Source organism: Liolophura sinensis, chromosome 11 (genome assembly GCF_032854445.1).
Source record: "Liolophura sinensis isolate JHLJ2023 chromosome 11, CUHK_Ljap_v2, whole genome shotgun sequence".
In the NCBI taxonomy this organism is placed as follows: domain Eukaryota; kingdom Metazoa; phylum Mollusca; class Polyplacophora; order Chitonida; family Chitonidae; genus Liolophura; species Liolophura sinensis.
In genome coordinates this window covers 23573899-23588399 of record NC_088305.1, presented here as the reverse complement: position 1 = coordinate 23588399, position 14501 = coordinate 23573899, and the positions used below count along the sequence as shown (strand labels likewise).

General features: G+C 38.6%; 3 protein-coding genes across 3 annotated transcripts in view; all 3 read left to right on the top strand.

The window, feature by feature from the left end:
- LOC135478019 (kielin/chordin-like protein) overlaps positions 1-14501 on the top strand; it is a 65495-nt gene that overhangs the window by 5686 nt on the left and 45308 nt on the right. The gene's annotated exons all lie outside the window — the stretch shown is intronic.
- On the top strand, positions 1708-6689 carry LOC135477714 (kielin/chordin-like protein). The gene is made up of 4 exons (XM_064757907.1): positions 1708-1734; positions 2243-2363; positions 2626-2754; positions 6544-6689. The coding sequence occupies exons 1-4, from the start codon at positions 1708-1710 to the stop codon at positions 6687-6689; spliced, it is 423 nt and encodes a 140-aa protein (XP_064613977.1).
- Positions 6939-13318, top strand: LOC135477713 (uncharacterized). The gene is made up of 8 exons (XM_064757906.1): positions 6939-6945; positions 7478-7559; positions 8677-8723; positions 9825-10076; positions 10629-10729; positions 11304-11346; positions 12037-12115; positions 12852-13318. Exons 1-8 carry the CDS (start codon positions 6939-6941, stop codon positions 12901-12903), a joined length of 663 nt encoding a protein of 220 aa, XP_064613976.1. The 3' UTR covers positions 12904-13318.

Sequence of the window (14501 nt, the reverse complement as noted above, 5' to 3'; positions counted from 1 at the left end):
CGAGAAAGGCTATAGTAGTGAACATACGAGTGAGTCTCATGTCAGATAAAATGCGTGCAGGATAGATGAGGGATAACTTGAGACTGAGAGAAGGAAGCATTGAAAAAACAGAAGGGAAAAAGATGCAGATAAAACTAAAACTGTCGAGTGAGCCCCAAAGTTTTTCTTGAGCACGTAAGTAAAAAATTACTGCAGTAACTTGAGCAACAACGACCTGTCACAGTCACTAACTTGGTAGCGATTTCTGGTGACAATAATCGTTTCCCTATGCGTTAAGGCGAATGCTTTAAGTTAATTTCGCCATATTACTCGTAACTGAAAAAAATCCTAAACGGACAATAATACAAGAATATCTTATGATACCGGTTGGATCTATCTTGTAAAACCTAGACTTTCAGCTTAACAGATAGCTCTCGTGCGACAGGCTTTGGACTCCATCAGTTCTATCAGTTCTGGAAGTTCAGGCGATCGGAAAGATCCGTTGTCAAGACACGTCACAGTCGGCTATGAAGGATGTAAACAAACGCGTTCTGATGTCTTTATATTAATAGCCAGATCTCTAAACTGCGACAGCGCGTGGCTGAAGATATTAGTCTAACAGATCCAATTAAAAGTTTGAAAACAAGTCAGAGAATATAATATTTTTGACAATTACCTCGCTGAAACATGTAAACATTAATGAAAATTATGCACCAACGACGAGATTAAAACCCTGTCTTAGCTTGCGTATCCCCTAAAATAAATATAATATAGGAAAATACATGATCTTTCGTGGGTAATTTTCATTATTGTATATTTAGACCACCTAGGCTAAATTGCCCTGATTTGCCTTGCCTTGTCGCAAAACGACGACGTCACGACGCAAAGGTCCGTCGCTATGACGCTGAAACTGGACACTCCCGCATTATATTGGTGTGTGGTCGACATGTTGACCACGATTTTATTAAATGTGACTAGTTTTGAGGAAATTATCTTTCTCTCAACAGTTTCTTTTACAACAAACATAAAAGGAGAAAGGATAATAGGAACATGTGATGTAACTTTGCAAACTGATCTAAGCAATCACTGCTATTTTTTTCTGACATACTTTGTAGTTCTGTAAAAGATATTTGCATTATTGGAAATGTAAATACTTGCGAAATAAATAGTTGCTGTTTATTGCGTTCTTGCATGTCGCAAAGAACAAGCGTCAACGTCAGTATACTGTTATGGCGTGAAGCTTCACTAGGCGACTCTCCAGGCTAAAACGTAAAAACAAGTGTTTAGTTAACAAATATATTTCTGTTACACTTGATCAACGAGGCAGATGTTTATTCATAAACAATGGGCTATGTTATAGTAAACGAGCAACATGTGTACTTGGAAACGTGTATAGCGGCGGTTTACTGGACTATTTCGTGTTTATTGAAAATATCCATCACATTACAATGTAAACATTTCACATGTTTACTATAATAAACACAATGGACGCGTTTATTAAATGTAGCACAAATGTGTTTTAAAACTAAACACTTGTATTAGTATAATGTGACCGAAACATTTTTTTTCATGACAAAATAGTGAAAAAACCGCTGCCAGTTGTCTACTTTTGGGTAGTTTTGCGCACCCAGTAAAGACGTTTCAGACAATTTGCTCATTTTCTGTCTGTCATGAATTCTACATGTTTTTCTTTTTCGTGTTTGCGGACAATGAAATGTAGCCGTGGACATGTCTGCAGAAACGGAGAATGCATCGGTACGTAATCTGTACATGTACACGCACTTATCGCCACGTTTGCAGATTCCTATCCATTGTGAACCATTAGGCTATTTTGTTACATGTACGCTTAGTTTATCGGTTCGTTGTGAACAGGTAAAGTGGTAATGCAATACCAATGCTTTATTTCATACTGAATGTGCATACAAAATGATGAGCTGAATGGGTCTGCCAAAACATACACTTAAAAAAGTAATCTGTTATATTTAACAGAAAGCCTGCTGTCTGTCTTAAGCTAGAATTCATCATATTTAGTCGTATTCAACATAATATTATGTTAATCTGATAGAATGGCTATGTTGAATTCATAGAAAATGTGTATTATATTTAACAGAATAATCTACTGCAATAAGAGATTACATTTTAGCATCACTCAGACTTTCTGTTGAATGTTACAGATTAAGTTTTTTGAGTGTACTTTTTGAAGAGCACAGATTGATATAGAGACATTTGTAATGAATTGACCATGTTACTTCCATGTTTTCAGCTAATGAGTGTACACATAACGGAAAAACCTATGCCGTGGGAACGCGTTTCCCCAGGGGTGATGGCTGTAAATTCCTGTTTCTGTGACGCTCCAAACAGCGTGGGCTGTACGGAGGTTTACTGTAAGTTAAAAAGACAATAGCCAAATAGGGCATAATCCTACTCTTGTATACGTTGGGCCGGGGACATCTGCCCATCTAATCCAACAAGAAATCAGAGTAACATTTACAAATCCAGTATAACGTCGGCGTGGTATGCACTTATGCCCCATGACACCCAGATCGCAGTTTTGTCGAACACATCAAAACCAACGTGAGCCAAATTCAAGCCTTAACTCTTACGTGTACAACTGCATAGTACTCACGTCAATGCGTTTTGTTTCAGGTCCTCATTGCCAGTACAACGGTAACATTTACAAGCCCGGGGATAGTTTTAACTCTACAGACGGATGCAACACGTGTTCGTGCTCAGAAAACGGACAAGTGGCCTGCACTGAGATGGCCTGTCTACCAGGTTGGTTTTTGTGACTTACTCTATTCCAGAATGGCGGTTAGCGAAGTTAGGCTTGCTGTCGATGTAACAGATACAGTTGTGGTAATTGTGACGTTATGGTCTTCATTATTAACGAATAATTATGTGAAGTAAGGAGATATTACAGGAAACATGTTTTCTTAGCGTACAGCTTTGACATATTGAGGAAAGCATACTCGAAAGCACCAAGTTCCAGGTTAGTGAATGGAGGAGTACAGATATGTTTTCTGATAGCTAAGCTGGGAAGAATGAAACAGATACAAGATCTGCAGGATAACATACAACATGGTCATTGAGTTTTTCTTACGCTGGACACAAATTGTGAAGTATTAATATCCTAGGAAGTTAAAAAGTTTGGTGAAATCTTATGATGTGAAAATAACACAGTTTACTTGGCATGGGAGAAAAATGCCAAATTATGCCAGACTCGATTTTATGAGTGGATTTAAGGCTTGAGCTCACTTAAACTATTTTATCTCGCGAGATATATTCTATGTCTCTCGCAAGATGAGTTTTTAGCTTTAGTTGTCATTTTAATGAGACATATGTGCTGAAAGTCAGAAACAAAATTAAAACTAATGCAAAGTTCTTACGTTATGGCAAAGTTTTTATTTCGACAAAGGCACGAAAATGATTGGATATATTGCGTGGGCGTAAAAAATGGCCGTACTTTGACACCCACTATCTCAGAAACCCTCCTACGTCAGCTTCTAAAAATTTACACGCTCAAAAGCCATCATGTCCTAAGTCCTTGATACGTGCTTTTAGTACATCCTCAGTGAATTTTCCTAGCGACCCTCATAAACCTTCTCGTTCAGAGAATTCCATACAGAGTAGTCCACGGGATTGCAGTCGATGCTCTGCGGTGACCATTCGTCCATAGTTATGAACGAAGGAGTCATTTCCTCAAGATGCTGCTGTGTTGCACGGCTGGCATGGTATGGCGCGCTCTCTTCCTTTTTCTGGTGCAACGGGTGAAAATCAGGGAGAAGGCAACGATCGAGAAGTTTTATGTAATTTTCTGAATTCACCTTAGTCTTTTCGTATCAATAAAATATATGCGGGTTTTCGTGCGCAACAAACTCCGCCAGAAACCACCAATTTCTTTGTAAACCAACTTGATTCATGTGACAGCCTCTTAACATGAATGTCCCGCTTTCGTGTGTCATAAACGCGATCGTTTTGTCCATTGCGTGCAATGTTAAATGGAAAGTCTTTTGCATCCGTAAAGCCAAGTTTTCTCATCTTCTCCGTCGAAAACTTATCATCAAGGTTTCTGCAGCGCGTTTTTCTTTCTGTCGAACCGTTTTCATCCCTTCTTGAAGTCCGTATTCGCTTGTACGATTTTAAACCCAGTTCTTTTGTCATATTTCTCACAGAAGTGCGAGATACTCTAAGGTTCTTTGTAATCTGTCTCTGCGATTTGTGAGTGCTGGGATTGTCTTCCTGGGAACAGGACTTTCACATACTGATAATTTTCTTCCGAGCAAAACAGTTTTTGGTCGTCCACTGCTTGACTTCCTTTCTAGAGAACCTGTCCTTTCTAACTTTCTGATCACATTGTTAACGGAACTTTTATTCCAGTTTTTCACTAGGAATTCTTTTACAATTTTTGCCCCTCTCCAACCCTTTTCAATGAAACAGGTTGCGATCAAATACTTGTCCGCAGCAGATAAAACCATCTTGATTCAGCAAAACTTGTGCCTATCAGGCAGAGGGCTTTCTCTGAAACTATTTTAGTTTATCATTAAATTTAAATCTCTTAGAATGATTGGCTCTTTGCTCCTTAGTCACACCCACAAGCCAAAGAAATTATTTCAAACCTTTCGAAGTACAAGATATGAAACGCTTTGACGGCTCCTTGATTTCTTTTTTCCATTTCAGCTTGCCCCTGCAGATAAACCTTTTACTGAGTGTCCGTACAATCCATGCATAGTTTCTCTTTGCGCCTCAGGAAGCAGATGTGTGTAAGTAAGATTATTACAACAATGCCGTGAGGAAAGATCTTGGACTGTTTAACGTCAAGTAGATAGAACTTTTTATTCGAAGGTTCCAATCCTACTTCAATTAAAGGAGTGGCTTTTGCGTGAACAAGCCTGTAAGTTAATGGCTAGATGTCAAAGAAGACCTAAAATAAAGTATTTTTAGATGAAAGACCAATAAACACCGTCCAGAAAAATAGCTTGATTTATCTTTTTCTGTTCAAATCAACTAAAATACATTTAAAACATAGAATTCTATGGTGGTCTGTTCTGACCCAGAGGGTATCACTGACGTCAGAGCAATACTTTACACAATAGACTTCAAGTTTTAAATGCATTTGGTTAGGTTGAAAAATTAAAACAAAAAAAATAAAACTATTTTCCCGAACAATATCTAGTGGTCTTTCCTGAAATATGAGGATTTCTTTAACTGATAAAAGAGATATCTCATTGGCTCAGTTAAATACATGTATCACGTTTGTTAGTACCCAGCCAGACGCCATGACGTCAAAAACAAAACATTTTTTTTACCTTTCAATCCGAGCTCAGCGGAATGACGTCATAATACAAATTTATTCATCTGTAAAATTCTTACGTCAAGCAACAAGACAGGACGTCGTACAAGACGACATCTGCGACGTCACGTTATATGCACAAGTCTGTAAAGGCTTTCAGCTAAAAACATTGCTTAAACTTATTCTAATAGACAATATCATGATATTGTCAAAATATCAATAATAAACAGAATATTGCACAATGAAGGTTAAGTATCATAAATAATTTTTTCCTGAATGTGGAAATAATTTTTTTAAATTTTCACCTCTCACTCCAATTAGATTTGATACTCAACCTTCACTGTGCAATATGCTCTGTATATCATTTATACATAATGAACTAATGATTTTATCATCTGTTACAGTGCTGATCAGTGTGGGGGCTGCTTTGCTAAATGTTTACTTCCGAAAGGTGAGTAAAACCCACATGCTTGAATCTGACATTATTTCCAAAATATAACTCAGTTTTTTCTGTTTATCTCTGATACAGAAACTATATTTATATTTGTGTTTAAAAATCGCTCGACAGCTTTGATTTATTACATGGATTTCATCAGGTCTATTCTTCTGTACTAAAATATATTTCTAAGCTATATTTTTTTGGTGACTGAAGGAAAGTAATAAAGTATAATAGTTTCACTCATTCAGTAACATTACCGCAGGTTTCCTGTTGCCTCGGCCCCAGTTACAGGGTCTTTCCTTGATTCCTCGCCCCACTAAGATTAGTCATGTCACAGGACAACCGGTTTGCAGAAGTGTCGAAAACATCAAACCATCGTGCACCATGTTTTGAGTTCTAGCCTTTGGCAAGATTCGATCCATCTGTTTGAAACACACGCTGTTGACAACGAAATCCTACCACCAGAGTCTCATACAGGCAAAAAAGTACAAATCAAATTGCAAATGACACATTAAACATGGTGGACGCCTGTTTGGCTTCTGCATTAAAAACTTTAAAAGGCAGGATTTAAGGCAGGGCTTATCAGTGCCCGTTTCAACACCTTTGACGACCAGAAGTCTCGGGATTCGGTGTATACAAGCATGATGAAGGGTAGGAAATCTTAATCTAAGTGAAACTTTCATCATGGAGCCAAATTTGACTCGTGCTGAGCTCTATGAAGTGGACTGAACACAAATTGGATACATATTTGACTCAATCGACCAGAACCAAAATTCAAGCCTTCACTGTTACATGTACAACTGCATCCTACTCACGTCAGTACCTTGTGTTTCAGGTCCTGATTGCCAGTACAACGGTAACATTTACAAGCCAGGGGATAGTTTTAACTCTACAGACGGATGCAACACCTGTTCGTGCTCAGAAAGCGGACAAGTGGCCTGCACGCAGATGGCCTGTCCAATAGATCAAAATAGAGGTTAGCGAAGTTGGCTTGCTGTCGATGTAACAGATACAGTTGTGTAAATTGTGATGTTATAGTCTTTATTATTAACAAATAATTAATTATTACAGGAAACATGTTTTTACAGCGTACAGCTTTTACATGTTGAGGAAAGCATACTGGAAAACACCAAGTTCCATGTTAGTGAATGGACGAGTATAAATTTGTATTTCTGAAAGCTAAGCTGGGAAGAATGAAACAGATCTCAGATCTCTATGACAGCGTACAACATGATCAGTGAGTTTTTCTTACGCTGGACACAAAGTGTCAAGTATAAATATCCAAGAAAGTTAAAAAGTTTTGGTGAAATCTTATGATGTGAAAATAACACAAATTTACTTGAGATGGGAGAAAAATGTCAAGTCAAACTATTTCATCTCGAAAATTATATTCTGTGTCTCTCGGCAAGATGGATTTAAAACGCTTTTCATCAAATGTGTCGAGACTTACATGTTGAAGCTCGGCAACAAAATTATAACAAATGTAAAGTTCTTACGTTTTTGCAATGTTTGTATTTCGACAAAGCCATGAAAATGAATGGATACGTATGTTAGGGTAGTTTTGTCAAACAAACAGATGTATCTTGAAAAATATTTTTTCTTTGTTTTATTTTAGTTATCAGTAAATTAAAATATTCTAAGATGATTGGCTCCTTGCTCATTAGTCAGTACACACACGAACGAGCCACAGGGACAAATTATTTCAAACTTTTCGAGGCACAAGATATGAAACGCTTTGACATGTGCTTAATTTCTGTTTTCCATTTCAGTTTGCCCGGCTGATAAGCCTTTTACAGAGTGTCCGTACAATCCATGTATAGCGGCTCTGTGCGTCACAGGAACCAGATGTGTGTAAGTAGGCTTACGACAACAATGCCGTGAAGAAAGTTCATGGACTGTTTGATATCAGCTAGATAGAGTTCTCTCATCTGGATTTCTAGGTGCCTCCTGGCGGTGTGGTGTGCATTGAAAACATGGGATTCTATGGTGGTCTGTTGGGACCCATAGGGTATCAGTGACGTCAGAGCAGTAGGTTTGGTTTGAAATAGTTTTTTTAAAGGACCTTTGTTAAATGCATTCATCGCTCTAAATTAAGATGCATATAAAGATACACAGTAGAATCTAAAGTTTTCAGTTCATTTTGCTAAGTGGAAAAATATTTAAAAAAAAATAAATCAAACTATTTTTCCGGACAATATTTAGTGGTCTTTTCCTTTTACATGCACTTCATCCTAGTGTGTTCTTTGGTGTAAAATAGGAGTGGTTCAGAAAATAAATATTCTTTGGCACCAATCGCCACTACATGGCGGAAATATTGCCGATGTAACGGTGAAACATAATCATTCATTTATCCAAACATTCATGTGTTACACCCAGTAAAATGTTATACATTTACACATAAATTTTACACTTCCATATAATAAAATGTGTTTTATTATTTATATAAAGGTGAAATGTCAGGATTTCTTTCACTGATAAAAGTGATTTTGGCTCAGTTAAATATATTAATCGCGTTTGTTACGCAGCCAGGCGCCATGACGTCAGAAACGGAACATTTATTTACGTCTCAGTCCGAGCTGAGCGGAATGACGTCATAATACAAATGATATTATGACAAATGGTACGCAATGAGACACGACGTCATACTAGACGTCATTTGCGACGTCACGTTATATACACAAGTCTGTGAAGGTTTTTTCATCTAAAAACATTGCTTAAACTGTTTCAAATATACATTATCATGATATTGTCAAAATATCAATAATAAACAGAATATTGCACAATGAAGGTTGAACATCATAAATATATTTCTCCTAAAAGGTGATTTTTTAAGGTTTTTTTAAAGGTAAAGATTTTTTTTTATTTTCACCTCTCACTCGAAATATATTCGATATTCAACCTTCACTGTGCTATACGCTCTGTATATCATTTATACATAATGAACTGATGATTTTCTGTTCTGTTACAGTGCTGATCAGTGTGGGGGCTGCTTTGCAAGGTGTTTACCTCTGGAAAGTGAGTATAATCTAGGATCTTGATTCCGACATTATTTCCAGAATATGTCTCAATTTTTTCTGTTTATTTCTGATATGAAATTTATATTCATATTTATATTTGAAAATCGCTCGACAGCATTGATTTACTACATACGCGTTATCGGGTCTATTCCACTTTACCGAAAATATATTTCCAAGCTATTTTTTTTATTTATTTTTGGTCACTAAAGAAAACTTCTCTACTTTACTGTTCACTGTTAGTCAAAAGGCAATAGCCCGACAGGGTATAGTTCTACTTAGTATATAGGCCGTGGACAACTGCCTATCTAATCCAACTTTAAATTACTGTCACATTTACAACTCCAGTATAACTTTAGTGTGGCGTCCACTTATGTCCCTTAGACATAAGTGCACTTAGTGTCTTAGTGCACCAGTGTTTTCCTCTGGGTCTGTGTACCGGTTTTCTCACTCCAGTAAGATTAGCACAGTTTTCATCTGGATTGTGTGCTTGTTCCTCACCCGGGAAAGATTACCAAATTTTTCTCCGGCCTGTGTACCGGTTTCCTCACCCCATTAAGGTTACCACAGTTTTCCTCTGGGCTCTGTACCGGTTTCCTCACCCCAGTGAGATTATCGCAGTTTTCCCTGTGGGATGTGTGCCGGTTTCTCACCCTAATCAAATTATCACAGTTATCGTCTGGACTCTGTACCGGCTTTCTCACCACAGTAAGATTATCGCAGTTTCCTCTGGGCTGTGTACCGTTTTCCTCATCACAGTAAGATTAGCACAGTTTTCGTCTGAGCTGTGTACCGGTTCCTCACCCTAGCTAGATTACCAGAGTTTTCGTCTGGGCTGTGTATGTGTTTCCTCACCCCAGTTAGATTGCCACAGTTTTCGTCTGGGCTGTATACCGGTTTCTCACCCCAGTAAGATTATCGCAGTTTTCCTCTGGGCTGTGTACCGGTATCCTGACCCCTGTAAGCTTACGGCAGTTTTTGTCTGGGCTTTGTTTCCATGGTGAAATATTGCTGTGTAGGAAGTTAAACTACATTCGAATTAAGCCGGACGCCGAGTGGACAGCCAGATGCCGAGGGTAACGATGTTTTCTGTGTTTGCTAGCTAAGCAGTGTTCAGTGGACGGAAAAACTTACAACGTTGGGGACAACTTCCCGTCATCGGACGGCTGTAACACGTGTACCTGTAGCGCCTCCGGATTTCCCATCTGCACATTGCGTGCATGCTTACCACCAAAGCAGTGCACTGCAGAAAATGGAAAGACCTACAACGTTGGGGACACATTCCCAGCATCGGACGGCTGCAACACGTGCACGTGTACGGAATCCGGCGTTCCCGTCTGCACACTGAAGGCCTGTGAGTTAACACCCACTGATCTTGCTTAACCTAAGGATAAAACAAATGGTTATTATTTCTTAGTTGAACACACCCTTTTTTAGCGATATTACAATACAATCTGTCCAATACAAAGGCTGGACACAACTTCTCACATTCAACACAGCGAATGTTATCTGATTGACTAGTCAACCAAAAAACATAAGCCCTAATGAACAGAATTTCTATTTTAATTATGTTATGGAACGACGACTTCTCCTTGTAGCAAGCCGCAGAGGCCTCTGTTTAACAAATTGTTAATTGAAGATCAGTCACTGGCTGAGTTTATTAAGTTGCTGTCCTTCCTGCACACGACTGCCCTTTACCAGTGAGGTTGCGTGTTCAAATCCATGTCCCGTTGGGACAGGTGCGGACTTCATTTAGGAGGTTTACCAGGTGTTGGTTAAATTCGTGTGGACGCCTTGTAATGTTTCCCTTAACCCATAAACTCAAGAGTCATAGTGCTTGAGACATTCCTGAGTGTTACCTATAAATCGGGACCTTGAACTAACTTTTACAATTCTTACTTTCCAGGTTACCAGTGCCCTCTGTACAAATGTAAAGCTTGTACCACTGGATATGTGATCGATGAGAACGGCTGTCAGACGTGTCAGTGCAAAGATCCCACATGCGAGGTAAGCGTAGTTAGCCTTTACTCTCCATGCTCTTGCCTTATTGTATTGATGGTACAATACAATGAAATTCTATTGTATTGTATATCTGTATTCAGCTGATGGACTGTTAATCCCCGAGAACTGTCCACTTTGCATTGTTTTCATATGTATTTCGCAGGAAAAGAACCTTCACATTTCACACTAATTATACTGAAAATGGGTAGTACAAGATAGTTGATATAAGCGAAATATAGCTAATACCAGAATAGCCTGTCGTAACCTGACGCATCCGACCATTGCAATGGTGTTAACCACGCCGGGAGCATACTCATCTAGCACGTTCTTCGGAGAAAACGTGACGCTGCACTTGTGCGAGGTCACGTGACTACAATTTCCTGTGTCCGAGCACTTAGGCGTGTGTATAGAATTTGCTGATGATTAGAAACAAAAAACGCGCTAATTCTCTTTTAATAATTTATCGTAATCTTTCTTCTGGAATTTTTATTATTTAGCGTATGGCTTGGTACAAACTGTAAAAATAATTAATCCTTGTATTTGTCATCACTGAGGCTCTTTAATCGTTGTATTTGAACAGGGAGTGACGTGTGCCAAGGGGTCATTCTGCTCCAACTCTTATTGTAAGTATATTACATCCAGTGTGTGTCAACTGGTATGTTATAATAGGTTTTCTTTTTCGTTGGGGGTGGGGGGGGGGGGGGTATAAGTTCATGCACTTTAAACTCCTGGCAAACATTATACACTCTGCATTTTGTGAGATTTAAAGTTACACTTCAAGTTATTGAGTTAGGATCCGAAATTCAATTTTTTTATCCATTTTTTACGCCTTTTATTTTCACATCACATGCAGTTAAAGCTAATATGATAGAAATCGACAATAAAAGGAACCATGGCAACTGCTCAATCCCACATCACCTCCACACCCCACCCCCGAATTTTTCGTGGACAAGTGTATTCAATGTTGAGGCAGTAGCTCGTCATATTTCAGTTTGCGCTTAAAACACTTGTCATTCAATCGCTACAGGACACACCTGCCGTGGGTTCAATCCCGGCCTTGGACAGGGAATTTGGACAAGGCACTGTCGCTGCTGTGAGGCCTTGGTGACAATAAACGATGGACGGCGATTATATGGCTTATTGCTCAGTCTAGCGTTTATTGAAGACGTCTTGTTTTCCACCAGTATGGTGGGCATGTCATCAGGAAAGGTAGCTAGTAATTTGTCACACATTATAGGTGTACCCATAGCTATCGCATAACTGAAAAATGTTGACTTTGACATTAAATCAAATAAATAAATGTTATCTTTTAGGTTGTCCCGATGAGGTTAAAGTCATGCGGTGTACTGACCCCTGTGCAAATAAATACTGCGGGATCTTCAAAGTGTGCAAGTAAGTTTGTATTTGAAGTACCGGCATTTTCAAGTATGCAAAATAACTCTGGCTAAAGTATCGTGAAAGTCTTGAAATAACGGTTTGGGAATAATTGCTCGGGTGTTATGTTTACTGCAGTATTTTCAAATGTACAAGTTGTGTGTGTTATGTTTACGTCTTCGTAGTATAGAAGATAAACAGAATCACGTCCGTGTTTTCAAGTAAGCTTTTCTGGCTGTGTTTACGCGGGTATTTTCTGCTATATATTTCAAGCATTCGAGCATTTTTTTTCTGTGATATCTTTCAAGTGTTCGCACATGGTTTTGTTTTCTATGGAATATATGAAGAGTTCAGGCAGGTTATGTCTGTGGTGTTTTTAAAATGATTAATCAGTGCTTTTCCGGCTGTATTTGGAAATGACTTAGCAGATTTTCATCCGCATATTTAAATTCTGCAAGTAAATTTCGCAGCAGTAGTTTTAAATCATGCAAGAGCTTTTTACCGCTGCATATGTTAAATATTTTTTCCACATTCCTTACCAGAATTTCAGTATTACGAATCCTAAATAATCAAGATTCAGTGATTCACCAAAAAGAAAAGTCAATTAGCCATTCAGGCAGTCAGAAAGTGAAGGTGTGGGTCAGTCACTAAATCAGTGAAATCATTAATGAAGTTGTCCGTGCTGTGAAGGAAGAAATAAATATGCAAGAGATGAATTATTTGTGTTTAAGTCTTTGTGCTTGCTACTTTCCAGGCGATACTGCAACTGTTACGCTGACTGTGTCTGGTGGTTCCTGGCCCAGTAGTCTCCCCTGGCGTCGGTGAAAAGAGGGACACACATTTACTGTCGGGCTACTTCTACTCTGCTATCAAGAGTTTAACCCAATGACCGTTTAAGACAGTTGAGGAATATTTTCTTTTCATTGTTAACTTATTTTTTTAACCTTATGTTATTTTCCCCAGTAAAGATGCTGCAGTACATTATCTCTAGTGGTGATATAAGACAATATTTCATCAGAAATGTATGAGACTTTGTGCGCAGAAACATAATGTAATGTTTATATAAACTCAGTCTTTACACACCTAAGGGTCCCTCTTTATGGATTCGTTTCGCAATGTGTTGATTGAAAGGTTTTGAAAACCAACATACAGTTACACACTGAGCCACAATTCTCCAGATGTGATTTGACATAAGTTACACCCAGGAGTCTCTCACCAATGCGGTCGCTGTGAGTTCAAGTCCAGCTCATGCTGGCTTCCTCTCCGGCCGTATGTGAGAAGGTCTGTCAGCAACCTGCGGATGGTCGTGGGTTTCCCCCGGGCCCTGCCCGGTTTCCGCCCACCATAATGCTGGCCGCCGTCGTATAAGTGAAATATTCTTGAGTACGGCGTAAAACACCAATCAAAAAAAAAAAAAAAAAAAAAACATAAGTTACAACATTATATTCGTGGGTATATTTGGCAATCGAATCTTGTATACCTAAAACATAATTCTCTAGCCCCACATAATTGTATATATATATGAGACATTAAGTACATAGTGAGAAGTAAGTATGTAATTAATAACTAACAGCATCGAAAAAAAAACTCAGTTCATTGTGAGAAATCTATAACTATCTTTTCTAAACTTTTGTAAACTGGGTATTACTACAACTTTGTTTAGGAGGATGTAGCTGATAAATACACTTTGGTATGTGACCGAAGTATTTTTGTACATTTTCACTTATGTCTTTGTTTTTCAATTTTCTGGTATATATCCTATTACGTTAACTTATTTTCCCCTCTGGACTTGTTTCTGAATTGTTTTATATGTACCTGGTTTATGGTTGATAAACTGCATTCATGTCTTAAAGATTTGTTGATTTTTGTACTTTGCCATTTTTTGTGCTTCACCATTGTCTTACGGCGTTCAACGTACGGAAACAGACCAAATAGGCCTACCATAGTCACATGGGTACATATGTACTGTCTGGGGAGTCATGGCTGCTGGATATATTCGGCATGGTGTTCACACATTGAACAAAGCCATGTCCTCACACCACCTGATCGGTCTCTGACCACTGACATCGCAGCTTCAGCTCCAGTTCTCGCCAGCTCGACTGCTGCTTGAAGTCAGAAGGTTTTGTCAAGTGCATGTACCTTACCCTTAAATACGACACTTGTAACATAAGAGGAAACTTCTTCACATTCTGCCCTTAGAATTTAGTTAACGAGAATTGAAAAAGCGGTAATTTTACAGCTATATCGTCGAAGTCGGGAGTCCTGTGGTCAATTCCGGGTCGGGTCATACTTCGGTGACGGCTGGACTTTGATGGTATGGACTCGCACTGTCACAAGAAGACACAGTATATATATACACACGCAATGGCTCGTCATATGAATGAAAAATTAAATACGACGTAAA